Genomic DNA, 25,461 nt, shown 5'->3' on the forward strand with positions numbered 1-25,461 from the left:
GCAAAAACATTTTAGAAAGCTAACTTTGCCTGTAGGAAAATTTGAATTTTAAAAAGATTTACAAATATCAATTCATATATAATTTCTTTTTCTATAACTTCCTAAATTCCTATAACTAGTTAATTCCTATTTCCCTTTAGTGGGGATTGGCCCACTATGATATTAAATTTTAAAAGTTATTTTAGAAACTATGTTCTTTATAAGTTTGTTAAACTAATTAAAAAAAAAATTATAGTGAATTAACTGTCTATGAGCTGTTTAATCCACATGTTGTGTATTAGAAGAGTAAACAAATTTGTATTTGTTTAATTTTTAAGAATACATTTTTACTAAAATTTTATTTTAGAACTTTTTGTAAAAATGAATTTCTTTTTTGGCTCTGGTGCTGAAATTGAAATTATTCTTGATGGAGCAGAAAAAAGGTAAGTATGCATTTGTTTTTATTTTTTAACCTATATAAAGTACCATTCTGTACCATTATTTATTTTAATTATACGGTATTAACATCAAATAAAAAAACAAAACAATTGGGAAAAATAATTAAAAAATTATATTTAAGAAAAGTTATTTAAGAAGTACTGTATGTAAATTTATAAAATGCTTGGCTGTTATTAATAAAATTATAAACTTTTCTACATAATAGAATTCACTCAAGTTTAAATTAAAAATAAGTAATATTGATAACTATGTAAAGGAATAAGTTATAGACAAAAAGAGATCAATATAGTGTTTTAATCTAGTGTTGATATGTTTAGTTATAAATAAATTAAAACTAAAAATAATATTTATTCTGGTACAATAACAGTTTAGAATTTCTTGATATCAACCTATGCTCAAGTTGTTATTTTTTTAAGCACCACCTGTGTAAGGTGACAATCTTTGCAAAAGTTAAAATTCATGCACCCGTTAATTTGAGTTTTGTTAGGCTCACATATAAAAAATACAAAGTTCTAACATAAATTAAATATTATATGTTTTGATTTATCAAAAACTGATAAAAATATCTCAACTTCTAGAGGAGAATGTATATTTATAAAATTCTTTCAAGATATTATTATGTTATATGTTATTTTTTATTATATTTATATTAAATTTCTAAATAAATTAAGTATTGAAATTATTTCAGTTTTATGTATATGAAATGTTATTATTGGCCTGTTTTTTGTTACTGTATACATAACGTTTAGTTTAACAACTATATACAGAAAAACAGTAGAACACAGAGTGTCTGACTCAAGAACTCAAAAATTGTTTGTTTACTACGATGGTGAAAACGTTTCTGGCGCTGTTAATATTAATTTAAAACCTGGCAGTAAACTGGAACATAAAGGAGTAAAAATAGAACTAATTGGTCAAATAGGTTAGTTAGTCTTAATTAACACTTTGTTTGAAAATAACTAAAATTATTTAAAAGTTTAGTTTTTTTATGAGCTTTATATTAAAACATTTAAAAAAATTAAATCCATCCCTTACAAGTTGTTTGAAAAGAAAATTTCTTACAAAATTAAAGTAATTTGCATTAAAAATTTAAAAGATAGATGTTAAGTAGTTTTTAAAATTCTTCTTCTAAATTCATACTTCAAACTTTCTCTTCCAAACGTTTGTATGAAAAACTTAAAAACAACTGATTATATCTTAATAATAAGTTAATTTGTTTTTTTGTAGAATAGAAAGTATATTATAGTATATACTTTAAGCTTTCAAACAAGGGCCAATGTTAGTATTTTTGTTAAAAAACAAAATTGCTCTGGCTTACCAATGTTTACAAATTATATTGTTTTACCATTTATTTTTATTAACATAAAATAAAAGCAATAATATGATTTTATTCATTAAAAATTTGTTTATATTTTTTGAAAAACATTGACTTGGTTTTTAGAACAAAGTAACAATGCATCATAATTTTTTGGGAACTTTTTTAATTATAAATTTGTTGTAATATTTATTATGATTATATTCTTAGATACAAAAGTTTTTATTGAACTTTAGTTCATAAACAATACAAGTTCTTACTATACAAAAAAGTTAGCTGAAATATAAACATTATTTAAGTTTTCTGGTCAAAAAATTTTCTAATGTATTGAAAGCATAAAACTTATTAAGAAATTATATTTATTTCATAAATTTATAAACCAAAAATTTTTCCGCGTTGAAAAAAAAACTTTAATCTAAGTTTGACAAAAATAATACAGAATAAAATAATATTTTATGTAATTTCATTAGTTTCATTTTCAACTATTATATAACAAATAAGAACAGATCTGGTTGTAATGAAGTTTTTTACTACAACAAAGTGTTTGTATTAAGATTTATAATAGAAAAAGGACAACCTTCTACTAAATAATAATTAAAAATTGAATTTTTTATACTATTTTTAAAAATATTTACTTCTTTTAAAATTCTATCATAAAGAGCGCTTTAATTAATTTTATGAATTTCTTGTTTTGATAGTAAGAAAATGTTTCAAAAAGAAAATCATGTAAATAAGAAAACTAACTAATTTTTAACATTTTGAAATTATTAAACCTCAAATAAGTTGTTTATAAATTTTATATTCAAATAACACAATAATTTTATCATTCTATTGATTTTTTTATTTTAATTATTAATTCTATATGGACCAAAAAGTTGTTTTATGATGTATAAAAAGTTTGCCTATTTATAACATTTTGTTTTTTAATATGTGAAATTTTTATTTTGAAAGTTAGTAGTGTTCTAAACTTAGTTACCTATAAATATGTTTAAACTTTGTCAGAAAATTCTCAAAATTTAATTGTCTAAAATATAAAAGTATAAATGTGTAAAGTTTTAAAATTTTAATTAGTAATAAATTAGTGTAAGTATAAAATGCTGATAATAACTACACTATGTTTTGTTTTTTGATAAAATCAGATAATTTTTTTAACAAATTGAGTCTTAGGATTGATAATTTAAGTAAACATATATTATCGATATTGATTTTGATTTTTTAGTAGGTAATACTTTTTTTTTAAAGCTGATACGAATATAATTTTTTTTTCTTTATATGAAATATGTAACTAAATTTGATGTCACAGATGTATTGTACAATAGAACATACCAAGATGATTTCACAACACTAACAAAACAGCTTTCACCCGCTGGAAACTTGTTGCAATCTAAAGTTTTTACTTTTGAATTTCCTAATGTAGAGAAGTCGTTTGAGTCTTATTTCGGATCAAATGTTAGACTTAGGTAAAGTCTCGCTTGTTTCTAACATAAAAATATAAGCTCATCTCCAGAGTTATTAACTTGAGTATTGTATATGTATAGATGCTTTGCAATCTATTATCAGTTATTAATTCTACTGTAATGGTTTCTTTTTGCAAACTGTAGTTAACTTTCTGTTTTTTGAGTAGTTAAGTAAAGGATTAAAGTTGATTATCCTATATTTTTAGTTTTTTATTTATTTACGTTTAGTATTAACTAAGTTGATAAATTTTTTTTTTAAAAAGAAACCGATCAAATTAATTTATACTATATTTATTGTTTGTATCTAAATGCTTTTTTAGACTAAATCAATATAAGTGAAATTTAATAAAAACATGTACAAGTATTTGTTAGTTTATTTAAAAAAAAGTAATATCAATACTCACTTATAACTTTTTAAAAAATATTTTATAACTGAATTAATGAACTTCTAATTATTATTATTAATTATTTATTATATGTAATTATTATAATTATTAAGCCTGTTTATTTCTACAGATACTATTTAAAAGTGACGGTTGTCAAACGACTACAAAACTTGACGAGAGAGCTTGAATTTGTCGTGCACACTTTAAGCTCGTACCCCGAAAACTCGAACAGCCTCAAAATGGAAGTGGGAATTGAGGACTGCCTGCATATTGAATTCGAGTACAATAAGCAAAGGTTGTTGTTAATATTTTTAGTAGTGCTCACAATGAATTGAAATTATACTATAACACATATTCGAAAAGCATAAAGACTTAAGTGAATGCGTTGGTTTTACTTAGAACTTGAAGTGGAAATAAATTTAATTTCAGCAACTTTTAAAACTTTTTTGTACCAAGAAAAAACTTTTATCAGCCAGTTCAACGCGAACAAATTTTAAGGTACCACCTGCAAGACGCCATCATCGGCAAGATATACTTTCTGCTGGTGCGCGTGAAGATCAAGCACATGGAGCTTCAGATCATCAAGAGGGAGACGACAGGGGCCGGACAGCAGGCCTACCACGAGGAGGACACCGTTGCCAAGTACGAGATCATGGACGGCGCCCCCGTCAAAGGTTTTTGGTGTCAAATATATTTGCGTGATTCTGATATGTTTTAAATAAAGCTGCTTTTGTTTAAATTTCTTATACAAGTCAATTTTTCTATTTTGTGTTTTTTGTTCGATTTTAAATGCTTATAAGTTTTGTTATAAAGGAAAGTTTATGGTATCAAGTTTTGATTACTACTGAGATGTCATTTAATTAATAAACGTTGAATTATTGTTAACATTTTTTAAACAGTAAAACCACGAAAATTTTGTTTAAATGGTTTGACAATTAAAGAATACATAAGTTTTAGTGTATTCAGTTTTAGTTTTATCATTCTAAAGTTAAATTTAAATCTTTATTTTTTAGTATCTAAAAAAGTTTACTTTACTATGCTGTATAAATAAAAACATTTATAGCTTTAAGACAATTCCTTCAAAATATAAAAATCATATTTTTTTATTTTAATTAAAAAGTTATACTTCAATCAAAAAGTTCATTAATAACTTTACATATTTACCAGTATTCTATAGAATCAATTAACAAAAACAAGTGGTTTTGTATAATTTTTATTTATGTTAAAAAACAAATTCTCCAAAGTTTACACATGATTGAATATTAACAAAGAAGTTATTGAAAACATATAAATTTGTTTAAGAGCTAAACAGTTGCCAACTTTTATTTATTGTAAAACACCAGTAAAAATTTAACAAAATCTAACAACTGAAACGGTTTTACATTGCCGTGAACGAACGAACAAACATTAAACAGGAGAATCGATTCCGATCCGGTTGTTCCTGGCGGCGTACAAGGGCCTCACTCCCACCCTGAGGGACGTTAACAAGAAGTTCAGCGTCAAATATTTCCTCAACCTAGTGCTTGTGGACGAGGAAGAACGGAGGTACTTCAAGCAGCAGGTTTGCTTATTGTTTGTTTATTTTTAAAACCATCTCAATGTTTTCTGAACCTTCGATACATGCTTGCTATTATAAGATTAATTGTTTTAGTGAATTTTGGGTGAAAACAATGAGCAGTGTGTAAATACAATAATGCTAAGTAAAAATTTGTAATACTTTGCTTTGTTTGTTATTTATATAAGTTTATCATAAGTCTACTGAAGACGAACTTTTGTCTGAAAACGTTTTATAATAAACTAGTATGCAATAAATTTGTAGATTTTTTAAACTTTCTTTTGATTTTTTCTCATTATTGATGCAGAAGAAAAATCACTAATAAAAAGTTGACTGTGTCCTGGACTCATTTAAGAATTTCATATAAATCTTGTCTAATACTTTGCTTAATATATTGTAAAATAGTTAAATATTTATTAAACAACAGAACTGTGTAGTTAACTTGAAATTTATTGATTAAACTTGTCGTAGTTCTTAAACTTTACGAAAAAGTATTACTTCTTAAATATATCACAATTTTAAAAATTAATTGAATGAATCACACATAAAATATCCGTTCAGTTCAGTGTTTCAGACTGAAGTGTTATACACGTTTTGTTATCATCAAATATTTATTTGATGTATGATAACTTTCGAGAAAGTAGTTCACTTTAAGTTACCCAAAGCTAATCTTTTTATAATACTATTTTGTTTTTAATCCGTATTTTTAAAACTTTGCGTGTAAAAAATGTGCTATGACAAAAGTGCTGATTGCAATACTAAAAAATGTTTTTAGTAAAACACTATTCGGTTGAATAAATTTTCTATTTAGTTATAACAATTAAATTATATCTATTTATTAACAAGTAGTACTTCAGGGTATTTTAGAGATATATTAAACAAATGTTCAAGTTTTTCATTAAACTTTTTGTAACAATATCTTAAAAATTTATTTAATAAAAATATTTAAAGAAAATCTTTGTTTTGTTTTTTACGAAAACAGTATTCTAAAAGCAGTATTAAAGCTTAGTTTTTCTCATCTAAAAACATGTTCAACAACCAAATGACTTATATTATTTAGCTATGCTTAAGTTGTAATCTTAAAAAAACTTCTACTTGAGTTTTTTTGTATTCGTTGTACAACACTTCTTTATTTTTATTTTTTTAATATTTTTTTCTATGCTGCAAATCAGCTCATTATTACTCAGGTTGTCACTTAAATAAATTAGTAACTTCGATTTGATTTTCAAATTTTTCGTAAGTTTTAAAAAGCTATTTTTAAGTGTATTCAGTTTAACCAGCTTCAGTTAAGAACTTGTTTGTTTGTGATATTTTATTTCAGCTATTACTGTTGCTTGACACTTAACTTTTTTCTTCTAAGATTTTCCAAAGTGTGTTTTTAGTTTTGCTAAAAAAAAACCTTTCAGTAAGTTTTAGTTGTTATGTATAGTTTAAAAATATCTAATTTTGTTTTCATTAAGTTCTTTCAAGTAAACATTTGGGTATCACTTTCAAGAGGTTAAGTGCCTCACGAGTTTTTACTCACGAGAATACAAAACAATCTTATCGCTTTCAGTATGTTAAAAAAGTAAAAACATTTTTATCACCTGAACAAATCATACACAGGAGATAGTGTTGTGGAGGAGGAACGACTTCCTCACCAGCAAGGCCAAGTCGTTCGAAGAAGCCACGAAAAGGTTCGAAAAACCGACCGCCTAACTGTTTATTGATTCCTCTCGCAAAACTTCTCTGTTACGTACATTATCATCTCTACTTTTTCTCTCGCGCGCGCAGCGACTCGCTGTTTCATTGCAGAGGGAAGATTTTTTCAGGCTGTACACTATTTATTTTAAGTTGAATGAACGTTTCTGCGTGTGTTAGTAAATTGATTCATCATAAAAGCGTGTGAAAGACTAGGATAAAACTGTCTATGTGTAAATACTTTTAACTTAACTTTCCGTTTTTATTCATTAAAGTTAGAAATTTAAAAAAATGTATAGATTATGTTTGTGCATTTGCTTGGTTTAGTTAAAATATATATCGTTATTTTTAATATCTTTTACATAATAACTATTTTTTGAAATCTTTTAAATCTACCATTTTAAATTGTAGTAACAAGTTTGTGTAAATCATTAAAGTTTAATTTAAAAAAATAGTTTTATTTTTAAAGAGTTTAAACTTTTATGTCACATTTAATAATGATTTTCTTTTACTACTGTTTCATTTTCATGAAGTTTATATAAACTTTGATATCTTCGGCAATCGTTAAGACCTTTCCTTTATAACCAATAAGTTGATTGTTTAAATTGAAAAAATAAGTTAAAAAAATATATTTCCAAAAAAGAATTTACTACTAAATTGAAAATTATGTTAATCTGAAAATTTAAACTTATAGCTGCGTTTAAGATTTCAACTTATTGTTTCGTTTTTATAGTGCAATTTCTTCTTGTCGTCGCTTTCCGCTACTCTATACTCTTTTAAATTCTTTGAAAACATGTTTTAAATTAAATTAAACAAGGTTAGATTTAATAGTTTTATTGTTGCCATTTTCTGAATGATTATCTTTTTAAGTTATTGTTATAGGTAACAAATTACATTTTAATTAATGAGTAATTTGCTTGAATGTCAGGTGCAAGCATAGAAATAAATTTATTTTTTGATAATTTCCTTTTACTGAGCAGTTTTTTTTTGTTACTTACCATTTAAATCACAACTTAAATTCATTCTAAATCATAGGAAGTAAATTAGTTAAGAAGTAGTATAATCCAATCTAAGAAAAGCAATTTAGCATTAGTTTTTAAAAAAGTATTCAGCGAAAGTAAAAATATCTTTACAGCAAAAGCAGAGGAGATAGCAATGGTTGGTAAATCATGACTGGTGTTAGTGTTAGCAGTTGTAGAAGGTTCAGATAGTTAGTTAGAGCCGGATTTCCGAGTTGAAGGGCACATGTTTGTTTTGTCATCTTTTTTAGATATTATGCATGTGTTTTGTTTTTATTAAGTATCAGTTGTATTTTACTGTATGTTTTTATTAAAACGTATAAAATGTACTACAAAGCGGTGAGTTCTAAATCGTAGCTTATGTATTTCAGTCATCCTTGTTATGATAATTTTTTTTTTTTGTTAACTGCTCGACGATGTTAACTGTGTAAAAGAAGTTTCGTGCTGATCAGAATATCACTGTTCAAACCGTGTAGGTGCTCGACTATACATAGTTAATAAACGCAATTAAAACAGTTGATTAGTTTAAGACGCCCAATTATCTGTAATCAATTGCACATCAGAAAAACTTCAACATCTTCTAATTTTCTAGATTAAAACCCAAAAAGTATTATTTATTAGTATTTTTCTTAATTAAAAAAAAAGTTTTTTAAAGCTTGAAAAGTATTATTCAGATTACATAGTTACAATTTATGTATATTTTAATGAAATAGCAGTTTCACTTTCTGTTTTAATTAGTTATAAATGATTAATATAAAATCATTCTACTGGAGCAAATTATTAATTTAATGAGAAATTAAAAAGCAGGAGAAAATAAAACTGTTGTAATTGTTTATCATTATGGGTGAAATGGTATGTATGAGTATGTTGAGAAGTCAGTTTTATTGCAGTGAGTCTTAAGTCAAGACCTTCCAGATGTAGTTCCAGAATTAACTTTATTTATATTTTATTTGTAAAGTTTTAATTGTTAACAATGTTTATTTTTTATAACTAATTTCTGATTTCAATTTAAATAGTAAGTATATTTTTATTCAAAACATTCTTAAGTATGTTCCTCTAGTTATAAAGTAGTTTTTATTTTGAAGTTATGCTTAAACTTTTAATTTTTAAATGTATAAGTCGGAACATTGAGTAGATTAGTCAATATTTTTTTCAATGTTTGAGTTGTTAAAGGAACAAGCCGTACTTTGTTAAGGTACAATTTAATTTTTTTCAGAAATTAAATAATCTAAGGGAAGTTTTAATTTAAATTGTTGTGAAAGAAAAGTGTCAATAGAAGCAAGTAGAAATCAAAGAAAAATAGTAATTTATAACAAATTTTAGTTCTGCATACTTGTTAAATTTTATTTCAGTTCTAGCACTTACTTCTAGGACTTAGTTCTAGTAAAAAAATATAATGATTTAACTAATTATTGCAACTTTTACAATATTAAATAATAATTTAATAACATAGTTTTACAAGAATTAATAAAAGATAACATGTTCAAACTAAGAAAAAAATTAAAGTATGCTTTAAGCTATTTGTATTAAATCATCATAACGGCTTTTGAACAACCATCTTAGAAGAATTTAGTACAGGATCCAACATAATGAAAACAATTGCAGTACTTACAGTAACTTTTTAAGTAATTTATATCTTTTGAACAGCAGTTTTTTAACTAAATAATAACTTGCTACTAAAAATTATCAAAAAAAGATGTGCTTTCAAAAACCTGGAAGAAAATCTGAAAAACCTGAAATAAATTTAGAAAACCTAGAAGAAATTTGGAAAACTTGGAACAGTTTTTGAAAAAACAAGTGGCAACCCTGTATGTACTGGTTTTTATAATGCAAATATTAAGGCCATAGGGGGGTCCACTTTGTTTTTTACAACTTGATCTTATTTTGTAGAATTTAATCTGAGCTATCAGACACTTTGAACCGCTTAAAAAAACTCAAAGTAACTTTTGAGATATAAGCGATGAAAGAAAGGGCGTTCAATAGGTTCCTTATGGAAGGCGAAAACTAAAAATGCGAAAAAAGACTATTTCACTAAAAATCTATCTCCTCCTTCATTTTTTGAGTAATCTTTCTCAAATTTTTACAGAATGTGTATCATTAAACTTTAAAGAGATCTATTGTAGGAATGTTTTTAGTTTTAAGTAAAAAAAAAATTATTGTCAAAAAACTACCCTTTTTTTTAGTTTTTTGTGGATAAAATTTTAATTTTTCAAAATTCCAACATTCAGATTCTTCAAAATATTAAAAGGAACATTTCCTGAAAATTTGAAGTCTCTAGGTCAAAAAATGAAGGAGGAGATAGATTTTTAGTGAATTTTAAAATTTCCGAGAAAATTGACCCCAAAAAATTTGCGGTCTATACGTTTGTATCGGAAACTTTTTACAAAAAATAAAATATCTCAAAAGTTAAATGATATTTTTGAATTCTATAAAAACAGGCTTGTAGTTTGTATTTAAAGCTTTCATATAAAAGCCAAAGTTAATTTTTGTAAAATAAAAAGTCGGACCCCCCCCCCCCTATGGCCTTAATTCAACTGATTTTTATTTTCTGTAGTCTGAGATATAACAGTTAGATATTGGCATATATTTTTTGTTTTGATTTTAGTGTTTTGTTACCTCATATATAGAGTAGGTTTGTTATATTTTTGAGAATAAAACATTATCTCCAAAAAACGTTTATTAAACACCTACAAGGTTTACTTTTTTGTACTTTTGTATACTCTTGTATTTATCAGCTAAGTTAAGCTTAAATATTTTAAAAAGTATAAAATGAAACGCTTTGATAATAAAACTAAACGACATATATAGTTTTTTCCAAATCTTCATCATTTAAAATTCAGAGATCGGCCATTTTGATAATTAAAGCTTAAAAGAAAAATAGAACTTATTGTTTGTTTTGATTCTAAGGTAAGTGCTTAAAGTGTTTAGGTTATCATAAGTTCTTAAAATTATGTTAGTAATTTTTATTTATATGTATTTATTTCTTGCATAAATATTTTTAAATTTTGTATCTTTGTGTTATTAATTTTTAAATGATATAATTACTTTTTTTTTTTGTTAATTTAAAACAAGTTTATAGTAGGATTTAAGTTTTAAAACATACTTAAATTACAACCTATATGTCTTTACTTTTTGATATAAAATAAATATTAGTTGAATTATTTGCTGAAACTTTTGAAAAAAACTAAAAGCGTTTTAGAATAAAAATAAATCTTATAACAAAAATTTTAATATTTTTTATGTGTTTTTAATGTCAGAAACCCTGCTTATTTGATTAAAAATCTATTACTAGTTTTTTAGAAAAGTTTTACTTTTATGTATATATTTATTTACTACCTAAGATGTTTTTGTGTTAAAACTTTATTTCAACTAACTGCGTTTCACTGCTCTCAAATAAATTTAAGAACAGATCTACGGAGTCTATAAAATATTAATACACATTAGAAATAAAACATGTATAATTATGTATAGTGTTAATGTGAGTAGTAACTATAAACGAACTTTATGGTATAAAAACAAAGTTTGGAATAAAAATATAAAACTGTCTACAAAAATACAAATTTAATAAAAGCACACACTAACTTCAAAAAAGCTCTACATGCTTTTTTTCTAATGTGTATTAATAGTTTATAGACTCCGTAGATCTGTTTTTAAATTTATTTGAGAGCAGTGAAACGCCGTTAGTCGGAATAAAGTTTTGACACAAAATCATCTGTGGTATATATTCCGATAAGCTTAGCTTATCAGGATCTCCAGGATTTAACGCCTTTTAACGTTACATCTTTTATATCTACTTTTTATTTTTTTAGATTATTTTTGTTTAGTAATTTATTTAAGCTGTAAGGTAATGGACTGATTTTTCATAATTTCATAAAGTGTTTCGTTATAGAATTTAAATTTTTTTTGTTATTTTTTGCTTTACTACAATTTTAAATTGAGTTGGGTATACCAAACTATAACCGAGAGGTCTTTTTGCGCAACCAGGTCCTTAAACCAATTTTTTTTTCATGCAGCTTTTCGTTTTTGTTCAATAAACTTACAATACTACTATGGATTATCAATTAAAATGATTTTTTGATTCAGATATGGTTTGGTATGTCAATAAAGAGCAATTGAAAAGTTTAGCTTTATTTTTGAATAAAACATTTTTTTTTGGTAGCAACAAGAAAACAAATACTTCTAAACCCACAATTAAAATTTATTAAAACAAAATTACTGATACATACTGTGAATTTGCTTTCGCTCGATAGTTTGATAAGGTCTTTTTAAGGGACGTTTTTACAAGTTTAATGTGTTTTTTATTTATACGGTGCGACAAATTTAAGATCCGGCCGTATCCGGATTAAAAAAAAAACATCCGACCGTTCATGATAGAATAGAACTGTTGTAGTAGTAGAGAGTTAACCAATCTTGGTAATAGGGGCCTTATAAACTGTTCTACTGTTATAATTTATTAGGGTTTGCTCTACAGAGTTGGTGGGTAGTGAGTGAGCTAGTTGGTATTATGTAAGAGCTACCTAATTTTCTCTTTTCGACTAGGCCCGGGACCTTTTTAAGCCGGAAATAAAAAAAAAAATTACTAAATTCGAAAATAGACTACCGGAATTTCCTTGACTTATTAGGTTAACTGAGTAATTAATAAACAAAGTAATAAACTTAATATATATCAATTTTTAAATAGAGTGATTTTATTGAATTGTGACGAAGCAGCTAATTTATTAGTAAAACAAAGAATATTGCAAAACCAAATGAAAACAACAAAATCTTTTGACAAATAGTTCATGCGAAAAGTTTGAAAACAGAATATTAAATGTGATTTGTGCACAAGCTGATGGCTAACTGAGCACAAAAATGTACATTTTTTAAGCTTTTGTATAGTTATTTGATAATAATCCTCTAGCACCACTAGCGGTCATTAAAAAATTAACAAAGTGTTTTTTTTTTTACGTTTCCTCTCCTCAGTATTCTTCCAAAACTTCCAGCGAGTCAATGTAACATTTTTTTACTTTAATTTAAACATTAATATAGAAAATTTGCAAATAAGCTTTTTTCATGTAGAAAAAGTGTTTAAGGGTATTATATTTTTTTTTTTAATTAGCTGTTATATAAGCCTTTTTACAAAAATATTAATAAGCAGATGAAATTTTATTTTATAAAAATATAGCGTAAGCATACAAAATATTAAAAGGTTGTAATTTAGTACATTTACCTTAGCTAGTTTAATGAATCTAAGTCTAGTAACATTACAATTCCAAAACAAGAGTGTGACATATGTTTTAGTAACTGATATCCAATAGGTGTTGGACGCGGCTTCCTCTGCCTATATGTCTACCTTATGCCCGTCTGCACGCTTTTATGCGATAGCCATGTCTTACCGTAGATTTCCTCTCTTCTTCCCATCTTAACAAACGCTTGTACCGGCCGCTATAGTAACTAATAAACACACTCCAAACTTTGTTGCGACGTAAAAATCTGCTGATGTCTGTGGTGTTTTGTTTCCGTTAGGTAGTGCACGCGAACAGGTGTCGACCTCTTGCGTGTGAGGAAATTTTTCATTCGCTACCAGCGTTCAAAGATGGTTTGTAAAGTTTTTTCCATATTTTATCAATTATCATATAAAAGAATAATTTTCTTCCAACATGTTTTTTTTTCTCAAATAATCAGCTAAAACATTTCACACGCCGAAATATTGCTATATTGAGAGACTGGCAATAAAAGAAATTAGTTTTGATATCAGTAAAAACATTAAATGTAAATATTCCGAAGGTTGTTTGGGTTTAATTTACAAAAAAAGAAACAATGAAAATATTATAAGTTTGAATCGGACAACAAATGTTTGATTACAAGATCATTAATGTTTTTAGCAAACAAAAAAAGTGTTAAAGTTTTTACTCAAAAACAAAATAATAAAAAATATTAAAAACAGTATTTTGCTAAAAAATTACAAAAAAAAAAACATGAGAAAAATAATAGTTTTACTGTGGCAATAAAGAATTTTGCCAGAAAAAAAAGATATAATTTTTAAAGTGGTTTCACATGGTTTCTTCAAACATGTTTTTTTTTTGCTCAAAACATCTGTTTTAAGACTTCACACACCGAAATATTTTGTGACTGGCAATAAAAAAATATTAATTGTGATATCAGTAAAAATGTTAATATTCCAAAGGTCGTTTAGTTTGATTTCCAAAAAAAAACAATGAAAATACTTTTAAATTATAATTGGACAACAATTTTTTGAAAACAAGATCATTAATGTTTTATTGCAAACAAAAAGGTTGTTAAAGTTTTTACTCAGAAACTAAATAATGTAACATCTCGAAAACAGTATTTTGCTGAAAAACTACACAAAAAAGTATGCGATAAATAATAGTTTTACTGTGGCAATAATGCGTTTTGCCAAAGAAAAAATCTATTAAATTTTTAAAAAGTAGTTTTGGTATTTAATATGACATATTTTTATATTTAGTTGGCAAATTTTCACAGATCATTAACCAAAAGTCAATTAGCATTGAAACCGCTTCGAGAAAACTTTTGTCTTTAACATTAACATTTTTAAATTTGACAAAAGAAGCAAAATTGTGAAATAAAAACATCCTATATTTCATTTAAACTCGTGAAACTATCTGTAAAAATATCCGGCTGTATCTGGTAGATCATTCCTATGAGAAAATTTAATTGTGGTGAACAACATGATAATTTTAACAAATAGAATGTTAAGGCTTTAAAATACATTTACAAAAAAAACCTTCAAGTTAACTGTATTCTTTCAACTTAGATAGTTTGTTAATAATTTAAGTCTTCAGTGACCGAACATATTTTATTTTTAGAGAGTCTTTGTTCCACAAAAAGATTTTTTTATCAATTAATGTTGTTATTAAGTTTGCAAATATATTTATAAGGTATTAAAAACGTAGCTATATTGAAAACTTTATATAATAAACGTAAAGGAATCCAGCTTAAAGTTATTTTATTTGAACTATATGCGAAAAAAGACACACTATTTTATCATCAAATTATAAGTTTTGTAAAATTATAATAAGGCAAATGGATAGAAAAGTTATGTTTCTAGTAAACAAATTTCTAGATTCAATTTTTTTGTTAGTATGTATCGAACACTGGGTTCCGATATTATAACGTTCAACATAAAAGTGTTTTTTATGCCGTTATTAGGACCCCTACGCTATCAGGCGACACAAATTCGGCTCATTACTTAATTTCTACTTGCTTAATCAAAATATTCGCATATATTCATTTTAACATCAAAAAATGTTTGCAAAAGCTTGTTGAGAAATTCAATTTATGCTAAAATCAAAAATTAATCAGTCTTAGCAGGAAATGCAGAGCAAAAACTTGCTTTCCCATGTTAAAAGTTAATTTTTCCGTGAGAGTCTCTAAAAATCAGATTAATGATGTAATGTTTCAGAAATATTAGTTTCTTTGCTGGCCTTAACAATTTTAGTGCAGTTGTGATACTTTTAATATATTTCAAGATTATGTAAAGAATTCCTAGTATTTACTTAACGTTCGAGTCATACCAACATTTAAAACTGTACTGTACAAAGTATAGTAACATTCAAAAAATCATATTAAAACTACAGTCCGCCAGAGGAAATTTTAAATGGCAAGTGGTCGATAAGATTATATTAATGTATTTAAATGTTAAGCTGACTGTATTAATTTTATAGAAAATTAGAAAACTTTTAGATGAAAATAGGCTTCTTGCTAATATGTAATGACTTGGTATAATGTTAAAAATCGCAGTTTAAAATTTTAGTCTCTTAGTGGGGGTTGTTAATAACTTGTATTGGTTTGTATTATTTTAGTAGATATCAGCTAAATTTATTTCTTTGGTTCAATTTAAGTACAAACATTTCTGTATCAAACTTTAAAAAACTTTTGTTTTTATAATATTACAGTAAAATTTGTAATTTAAACACCATTACTACTTGATTTTTTTTTTAATTACCAATAAATCAGGCTTAGTTTTTCATGACTTTAGCATTTTTGTAACAGTAAAACCCATTCTTAATTCAAGTCGTTAAGAAAAATGTTTTTATTAACTATAACGTTAAATGATGTTGTTTTATATTTTTTGCATATAAAACAGTTTTGAATTGCCTGCTTTGTAAAAGTAATAATAATTTATTCTAGTAACCCTTAAAAATGTAATATTACTCGTAGTAACAAGTTGTATCTGCTTAGCAATGATAATTTTTACCAAACATTTTAAGTTTTTCTCAAGCATAAAAATCGTTTATAAAGTATATAATTCATTATGCTATCAATATTTCCAATTCATGCTAATAAAACGATTAAGATACTATAATTAATACAAGGGTGTCTATAAAGTCGCATTGAACAACTACAAAAAAATATAACCAATAATAACTAAAACTAGTAAAAGTCTGTTTTTATAAACAAACATTAATAAAAAAGTTAAATTAGGTATACTTGAAAAACACACAATTAAAAAATTGTCTTTAATTCTACAAATGTTTAAGAAGTTTTAATGAAAAAAAGTTTATTTAATTATTCTTTAATTGCAATTGTTTATAAACTAGAAACGCCATAAAGTTCTTTATACATTTACAAAAGAAAATTATATCCGTTGATTTTAAGATTAATTTTAATGTACTAAAAACAAAATTAGCTAAGAAACTTCTAAGCAACAAAAAAATTTAACTACAATTGATAAGACAGCTACTTAATATGATAATAAAAATAAAAGTTTTTTTATAAAAAAAAGTAAACTATTGCTTTTTTAAATAACTAATACTTAAAGTATACTAGTTAATTATTTTAAAAGTTTAATTGCTTTTGCTAAATTACCTACAAAGATATTTGAATATCATTTCTAACAAAACTTTCTATAAGCTTAGTGAAATGATAATTGGTATGATAACAAACACGATAAAAAGCGATAATACAACAACGGCTGAAATTGCACATTTCTTTGGGTTCTTAATGTTGAAAACGTTATTTTTCTGAGCATTAGAAATTCGGTACGTTTCCAAAACAATCAAATCACCAACAACTGTCTCTGGTGAATTTGCTGAACTTGCGTCATCGGATTTCCTTGTTGATGTTACACTGTGAAGAGAATTTATATTGAATTTCACATGACGTTGACTAGGTACAACTGGTGTTGCCTTGTTATTGTGTTGTTCGTCTGTGCTCTCTTGGACGTAAGCCTGATTAGTTTTTTGCATGTCTTTAAGTTGAGTGGTTAGTAAAAAAAATTGTGGATAAAAATGACTTCATCACAGTTTGAAAACTTTTGTGTTTTAAACAGACTCGTTTAATTTATTGTTATATACAAAACAACAAACATACTATTCTCTGCAAAATATTTTGAGTTGAAAGAATTAATGAGAATCTATAACACTGAAAGTTTTAAGGACTCCAAAATAAAAACAAATCTAATGATGCTTAAGTAATGTGTACTTTATGTTAATTAATATCTATATCTATAGCTTACATTTTTTTCAAAATGCTTGTTTTCATTCATGCATATTTTTTTTTATCAAAATGCATTTGGTAGGTTAAAACTTTTAGTTATTTTTCAACTTAATAACATTTATAGATTAATATATAACGAATATATTTTAAAGTTAATTATACTTTGTAAAATAAATTTTACAATAGAAAAATAAAGTATTTCTCTCTTATTTACCAAAACTAATTAAATTAATAAAAGGTTCAAATTAAAGTAACGTCTTAAATGTCAGTAAAAGTATATGTTTACGATAGATAAGTGTCACTTTACTATATCAACTAGAAACGATTAATAATTAAAATTTACTAGACTTTTTCTAAAACTAAAACTGTTCAAATGTTTTAATAATAATATAAACTATATTAAAAATAACAAAAACTAACAATTTAAAGTTATTAAAAACAATTGGGTATCTAAAAACAATGAACGTTATAATAGATTAAAGAAATGCTTGTAGTAAAATGTCCTTGCAGCAAAAGTTAAACCCCTGAGATACAAGTTTCCTTATCATACAATAGTATATAAAGAGATAGTGTAGATTTGAGAGTTGTTGAAAGTTTCTTGTCGGTCTATTATAGTTTATTTATTTTTTATTATATACATCATATAGAATTTAAATTACGGTTTTATATACAAATAAGCCTCAAAAAGTATCAGTTTATTATTAATTACTGCTAAAAATCACTATGATAAAAGTAGAAATTTGCTAACTTTGCAAACTAAACTCATTAGAGTGTATAACCCTTATAATAGTATGACGAAAGTTTGATTTTTAGATAAAGCCTGTCGTTTTATTTAAGTTTTTATACCAAACTGAATGTGGAAAAAATGAACAAAAGATTTTGCTTTTATTTTATTAATCAGATGTAAAGAACTAAACTTTTTCTTCTGTTTTGATTAAATTATGATACTACTTAACAAATGCAAAAGCATATTGTATAGTTAACATAGCTTAAATAGTTAGTCTAAAAGCTTTAAAGTTGTAGTGAAACAATTTTCATTATTTTAAAGCAAAACTAAATTACACCATGTTGTTAAATGATAAAAAATAAAAAAATTAATAGTTTGTATCTGATTTTTTTAATTAGAAAATACTTGCACCTAATAAAACAAGAAACCACGTATTTAAGGTTTTAAGTTTGTTAGTGAATATATGGTTTCATATAAACTTTGCTTATAGCAAAACTAGAGCTATTTAAATTTCATACATACCTTTGTTTAAATGTATTAAGTTTTGTATTCCAAACTAAACTTATAACTTATTCTTAAATGTGCTTTTCTTATTATAAGTTCCTTTAACTTAAAGATTTAAAAATAGCTGAAGAGTACTGAAAATTAAATAAAAGTAAAGAAATAACTGTAAGATCTAAGTTTTGATAACAAAAACCATGTAATAATTTTTCTAACAACTTTTTAAAACTATGTTTATAAGAAATTATGAAAAATACATTGATATAGAGTACTGCTTTTCTTCAAACACACCTTTAAAGAAAACAAAACTGTAAATGATTTAACGGTGCTTTACTGTGTTCACTGCAGAACAAAATAAAACTTGTGGTTTAAGTAGATTTCATTTATCTTAACACTGGCAAAATAAAATTCAATAGCCGTTCACTAAGCTTTCATTGTTACTATGTTTCACCGCAAACATGTTGGGGATGAATTACATTGAGACCGTTCCAGTTGAAAAAGTATGCAAGTTTTGAATGCGACTATCTAACTTAAATTTTTATATATGTACTATAATTTTTTTAATTTTTTGTGATCACTGATACTATTTTAAGGAACAAACTGTTTTATGAAAAACGTTTATCTTAACAAAAAAGAACACACAATAGAAATGATACAAGTTGTTTTGAAAAAAAAATGACTGTCTTTTAATAATTTTTAAACTTTCATATGTAGTCATTAGTATAACAAACTTTGACATAAAAATATTTGTTGCTATCAACTTCCAGTAGTTTTTTAAATTTTAGTAGCTTCAAAACACAAAAACTAACATTTCTAGTTATTTTTAGCACAAGCATCCAATGTACTCGTTTATCTGAAAGGAGAAAATGTTTTCTAACTATGAACATTTTAAAAAGAAATAAATAATAAGCCTTTTGCTAACATTAAAATATTATTTATTGTCATGTTTTGATTGTCTATGTTTTGAGTTTTAAAAGTTTGTAAAAATAGTTTATAGCTTAGTTAAAGCTCTACAAAAAAATCTAGTTGTGAAAAAAGTGATTTACCCCTTTTAGCCCTTTACCGTTATCATTATTTTTCTTCTTTAGCAATATTGTAACTTTAACAAATAAGACGCTAAAAATACTTTATAAACAAAAACAGAAACACGATTTATTATCAACAAAAATATTGACTTTGAAGCGTATGACATTTATTAATTACATATTACATAGATTGTGTTAACCTCTAAATTTTTCATATTTAGTAGATAAAGTTTTATATTTACACTAGTAAAACATAAACAATTAAAAAGTAATAAATAATGAATGCTAAAATAAAATGATGTCTTTATCTTATTATATATTAATATTTTATAAATATTAAATTAAAATTTATAAATTTACAAGCTACATTTAAAATTAATAAAAGTCTCGTGAAAAGCTTAAAACTATTTTAAAAAAACTTTACAAGTTTTTATTTATTAGGTTTTTATTAGTTTAAAACATGGTTTGCAAATTTAAATTAAGTATTAGTGTCTAAACTAATGTTTGTTTTAATTTTCAGAAAATATGTCTAATAGAGTGATACACTGTTTTATAACAAAACTTATGGAAATAAAATGTTATTATATTTAAAAGTGTACTAGAATATTTTATGTTTTGTTATCAAATAGCAGATGTTTAAAAACCATTTTTTGATTTAATACTAGTTGATTACATACAGCATACATTATGTTTTAAGTAGAAACAACAAGGTATATGTGTAGATTTTAATGTTACTTGATTTGTGTTGGATGTTCGTTTATTTTTTATTTTTTTTAGCTTCTGAATTTATTAGCGAATAACATTTTCTTATTAATTACTACGTTAGTTTGTGCACAAACTTTTGTACTCCAAGAAAGCTTTGAAAAAAAAAATGTTATTGCAAGTTAAACGAAAAACTTCATTAAGCTAAATCGTCGACTATGTTTTGTTTTTAATTTTACAAAATAGTATTAACATTTTACAAAATTAAATTTTATTTATGATATGCAATTGCTTTAAATAAACCAATAGAAAGTTCCCAACTTAAGTATTTTTAAGGAGACGAATTAGATGTTATTCTCACATATTATTATAAAACATACAATGTTTTACTCTTATGTCAAATTTTAAGAGAACATCATCGTTCTATTTCAATAAGATATATTTTAACAACTGATGATCTCCTATAATTTGATATAAGATTGAAACATTGCATCGTTTGTAATAATGTGTGAGAGTGATATCGCATTTTATTTAAAGAAGTTAATTGTTTATAAGCAAAAATCTATTTAGACCAGAGTGCTCGGCTGACCAGAAGAAATGATCTCCTTCGGCGGTAGAAGCGTGAAGACAAGGAAAAGATCAGAGCGTTGGAAAAGTTGGTTGAAGAAAAGGACGGGAGAATTGATAAAGTGGAGGGAGATCACGAACTCCTGGTCAAAGAGCACGTCAAAGTGATGGTGGAAGAAATTGAAATGAAGGAAATCCGCTTGCGGCAGCAATGAGCTGGAGAGAAAGAGATTGCTGATTTGAAGAGGGAAGTTAAAGAAAGAGAAGAAGAAACTACAAACCTGAAGAGAGACATTCATCTTGGCATGTTAGTCTTCTTTCGCAATATTCTTCAATATTAATAAAGAATTTATTTTTAAAATTTATTAAAAAATTGAGGAAAATTAGTATGTTACTATTATAGATGTGGTTTCCTAAAATTGAATTTTTGGAATTTCATAATACTTAGCTAATACGATAACAACTATTTTCAAAATAACTAGATAAAAGTGTTAAAGAGAGCATATATATATATTTTGAACGGAAAAATTGATTTTTGACTTAAATTACTACTTAACTTTACTAATGTAATAAAAAATTCTTATTTCAATTTTAGTTAGCCTTCAAACTTTAAATTAATGTTATAGAACTTAAAAACAATGCATAGAAAATATGAATAACATACCTTGACCAACTTCAAAGTTTAAAATGTTCTATTAACGAAAACAAACATAGAAGGGATATTCATTTTATCCGTATTTAAGTAAAATTATACTTGAATTCTGTAGTCTGTAATACAGACTATTTAAACTTAATGCGTTGGCTAATTGTAATCATTTTCTACGTGTTTTCATGCGATATACTTAAGAGAAAGCTAGTTACGAAACTAATTCAGACAGAACTACTAAATTCATTACTAAAACAGTTTTATAACAGAAAGGTGAAGGAAATATTTAAAGACTTCAAAACAAAAATCAAGGAAAACAGATTGCAAATATCTTATCAACTAGAAAAACTAATGGTAGTAAATAAGGAGCTTGAAGAAAGGTACTTGCTATTAATAGATCAATCAAATAAAACAAATTCGTAAGTTAAACTTCAAGCATGATATAGTGTTTACAAAACAGTCCATAAACCAAGACACTAATACAATTTAGATAAAAACATTAAGTCTTGCAATAATAAGACTAAAGTACGAACTTTTTTACGGAAAATTTACATTTAAACAGTTTTAGTATATTAGTTTGAAAAGCTTTTCCACATTAAAAACAAAGTTTGACCTAACAATTACAGTTTGTAAAGACAAGTTGAAAGCAAAAGGCTTTTTTTTTAATGTGAACCTTGTTGAAAAAAACTATAAAATTAAGTTTTTATTTTTGACTTGGAGATTGAATTTGTAGATTGACGACGGCAGGCTTTTCGGTTGAGTCAAGTTAAGTTGAGTTAAACACAAAGTTGGTTATTTTTTAACAGTTATTATTTTTACTTATTAATATATTATTTACTTTACACTAAATTACAGTGAAAATTAATTAGACTATTTTTCATATATGCATAAAAGTAAACTTTTAATATTACCAGTGAGAAAAGTTTTGAAAATCTTTACACTTAGCTTGGTTTTAAACTATTTGTACAAAAGTAGGTCAAAATATTAGGTAGTAGAACGGCAGTTTTGAATAAAAAAAAGTTCAAAAACTAAAATTAAAAGTTTTACAATAGCTGTTGAATTAAACAGTTTTTATTAGTGATATCCTGAAATAATTGTCTATAGAACTTTTTATTACATTTTTCTAATTTAATATACATTCCACTTCTTTAGCTTTTTAACACATTTTATTTAGTTTAGATTTTTTTATACAAAGCAATGTCAAAAGATGTGTTTTATATACTTTGTGTAAAAGTAAAGAGGGGAATTAAAAAGATGTTAAGTATATTTTTAAGCTATGGAATAAACATTAAAGTTACATAAAATGTTTGTTCTACTTTTTCAACTAATTTTTAGTTCACTATTTTCAAACCGTTATTAGCTACTTTGAAACTAAGTTTTAAAAGTATTGAAAATAATAAACATTTTAAGGAAAAGATAAAAACTATTATTTAATTATAATATTCAAATTATTATTATTCTAAGTTCAATCACATCTAAGAAGTTTTCAAGAAATAGTAAATGCATAAGTAGTTATCTACACTTTACTTTAAATAATTTAATCAAAGGATATTAGAAAATATATTTTTATTGCCATCCTTTTGAAAAGAAAGTTAGAATAAAAATGTTTGATTTATGCTAGCATTAAACAGCATTTTAGTTTAAGCTTATTTTTACTGGTGATAATTCTCGTTCCAACCGTAAACAGAACTTATGTGAACAATTAATCTAGAACAAAAAATATTCTTTTTGCAATTTTAAAAAATTATTGCAGTTTGCCGTGGTAAGCTTTGCATTGCCGTAACACAAAATGTTTTATCTTAAAAACTCGTTAAAAGTTCCTTAAAAGATCTCACTACAAATAGAGGAAAATCAAAAAGGCACTTCTTTTAATAGACCAAATAATTTGGATAAACGGAGTTTGCTAAACCATCATCAAAGACAAACTTTTAGTTCTTAGTTCAATGTTTTTAAGCACTAATATGAAGCTATAATAAAGGCGTACATAAATTACAAGTTAAGTAAAATTTAATGTTTAATATGTCTCTTCTTAAAAACTCAATTTCTGTCGACAAATTAATACATCCTAAAACATTGGACATAACCGAAACAAAGAAGTTATTCATTCAAACAAGTTTCAAAAAAAAAAAGCTTGGTTACAATTATGAAGGTGAACATTCCTAGATGATACTAACGAATATGTTGTAAATATAAAAAAGTAGAAAAAAGACCTGTTGCTAAGCAAAAAAAAAGCTAAGCTAGTACAAAGAAAAATTGCTCAATAATATTTCTCCAACCGAGTTTAAACAAAAAAAACTTTCTTGATATTTAATTATACAACTCAATTTAAAACTGTTAGCTCTTTTATTGTTTTTTCGATTCTAGTGCTGTTTGTTTAAATTTAATTTTTATATATTGTTATCCTTAACTTTAGGTAGGTTATGTATATCATTAGCAGCCATTAAACAATACATTTTAGCGTGAGACAATGCAAAACCTAAGGCTTGCTGAATGTCAGTTTATGTTGCTCTACACTCTACAGAGTTACAAACGCGACTCCAAAGCTCAAAAAAGTTACTTGAGGTAAGGCGAGTAAAGTTAAATAGAAATCATTTGATAAATTAAAAAAAAAAAATTTTCCAAATTAGTGATCAAGCTTTTCTAAGCAAAAACACACAACAAGTTCAAATAAGTATTCTAAAAGCTTTTGGATTAAAGTTAAAGAGAAAAAGTAAAAGAATAGGTATTGAATAAAAACTGTAGTCATATTTCAAAAAGTGGTATTTATGTTAATAAGTGATATATAAAAAAAAAGTAAATACAAATTTGGTATTTTTTTCATTAAAAAATAAAACATATAGACATTAAAAAACTTTCATTTTAACTAAAATTTTTGATGCACAATAAGTAGTTTTAGCTTTTACTTGTGTTTTAGAAACTGTTTGAAAAGTAAATTAAATAATTAGTCTTTTTAAAATTTTAAACATATGTCTGCTAATTTTAATTTTTATACATAAAATAAGTCTTTTTCAACAACACATATATATTTCAACAATTTTCTTCAGTGTGATTACAAAGGTTGATCAAGTTGCTACTTATTTAGGATTTGAGAAATATTTAAATCAACTTTTAAAACTCCAGCCAAGTTCAAAACAGGATGAAGTTGCTTTGAAAGCAAACTTAGTCTCAGTTGCACACAACTTTTGCAAACTTAAGCCAGAACATAGTTCTGTAATTAATTCAAAAGAAATCATAAGTAGCCTGACTAAGATTAAAAGTAATGAACATATTGTCATTACCAAACCTGACAAAGGTTCAGGAATCGTAATTCTCAATAAAGATGACTATAATTCTAAAATGCTGAACATAATTAATGATGAGAAGAAGTTTTTGAAAATAGGTCCTGTAGGAGATAACTTAACTATAGTTAAGTTGGAAAAGAAAATTATTCAAATATTAAAAGATTTGGTGGATAAAAATGAACTTTCTCAAGAACATTATAATTTAATTAGACCGGTAGGTTCCATAAGACCTCGTTTATATGGTTTACCAAAACTACACAAAGTGGATATACCTCTGAGGCCTATACTTTCTATGATAAGATCTCCACAACATGAATTGGCAAGATACTTAAATAGTCTTTTGGATCCAGTGTTGAAGTATTTTTCTAGATATATTGTAAAAGACTCTTTCAAGTTTGTAGATGACTTAAAACTCCAGGGAGCTAAAGACACGTTTCTTTGCTCTTTTGATGTAAAAAGTCTTTTTACAAGTGTACCTTTAAATGAAGTGATAGATATTTGTGCAGAAATGTTATATAACCTTGAAAATCCGACTCTAAAAAGAAGTAATTTTGTTCGACTAATGAGACTCGCAACAGAAGAAGTTGAATTCAGTTTTAATAATATATTATACCGTCAAATTGATGGTATTGCCATGGGTTCCCCATTAGGACCTACATTGGCAAACATATTTATGGGCTATCTTGAATACAAAGTTCTACCA

At 25.3% G+C, this 25,461-nt stretch overlaps 1 protein-coding gene across 1 annotated transcript; it reads left to right on the forward strand.

The window, feature by feature from the left end:
- Nucleotides 1-350: 350 nt before the first annotated feature.
- On the forward strand, nt 351-7,512 carry LOC145841066 (vacuolar protein sorting-associated protein 26B-like). The gene is made up of 7 exons (XM_082948432.1): nt 351-422; nt 1,206-1,360; nt 3,057-3,213; nt 3,727-3,891; nt 4,095-4,270; nt 5,012-5,157; nt 6,757-7,512. Exons 1-7 carry the CDS (start codon nt 361-363, stop codon nt 6,847-6,849), a joined length of 954 nt encoding a protein of 317 aa, XP_082804558.1. The 5' UTR covers nt 351-360; the 3' UTR covers nt 6,850-7,512.
- The last annotated feature ends 17,949 nt before the right edge of the window (nt 7,513-25,461 follow it).

This window comes from Thalia democratica, chromosome 7 (genome assembly GCF_965202585.1).
Source record: "Thalia democratica chromosome 7, ktThaDemo2.hap1.1, whole genome shotgun sequence".
Taxonomy (NCBI): Eukaryota; Metazoa; Chordata; class Thaliacea; order Salpida; family Salpidae; genus Thalia; species Thalia democratica.

What these genes read in the sequence shown, in the direction of transcription:
- LOC145841066 (XM_082948432.1), top strand. Translation starts at nt 361, where the DNA reads ATGAATTTCTTTTTTGGCTCTGGTGCTGAAATTGAAATTATTCTTGAT. An exon ending in TTCGAGTACAATAAGCAAAG is followed by an intron (nt 3,892 to 4,094) that starts GTTGTTGTTAAT and finishes ACAAATTTTAAG; the next exon opens with GTACCACCTGCAAGACGCCA. An exon ending in GGACGGCGCCCCCGTCAAAG is followed by an intron (nt 4,271 to 5,011) that starts GTTTTTGGTGTC and finishes AACATTAAACAG; the next exon opens with GAGAATCGATTCCGATCCGG.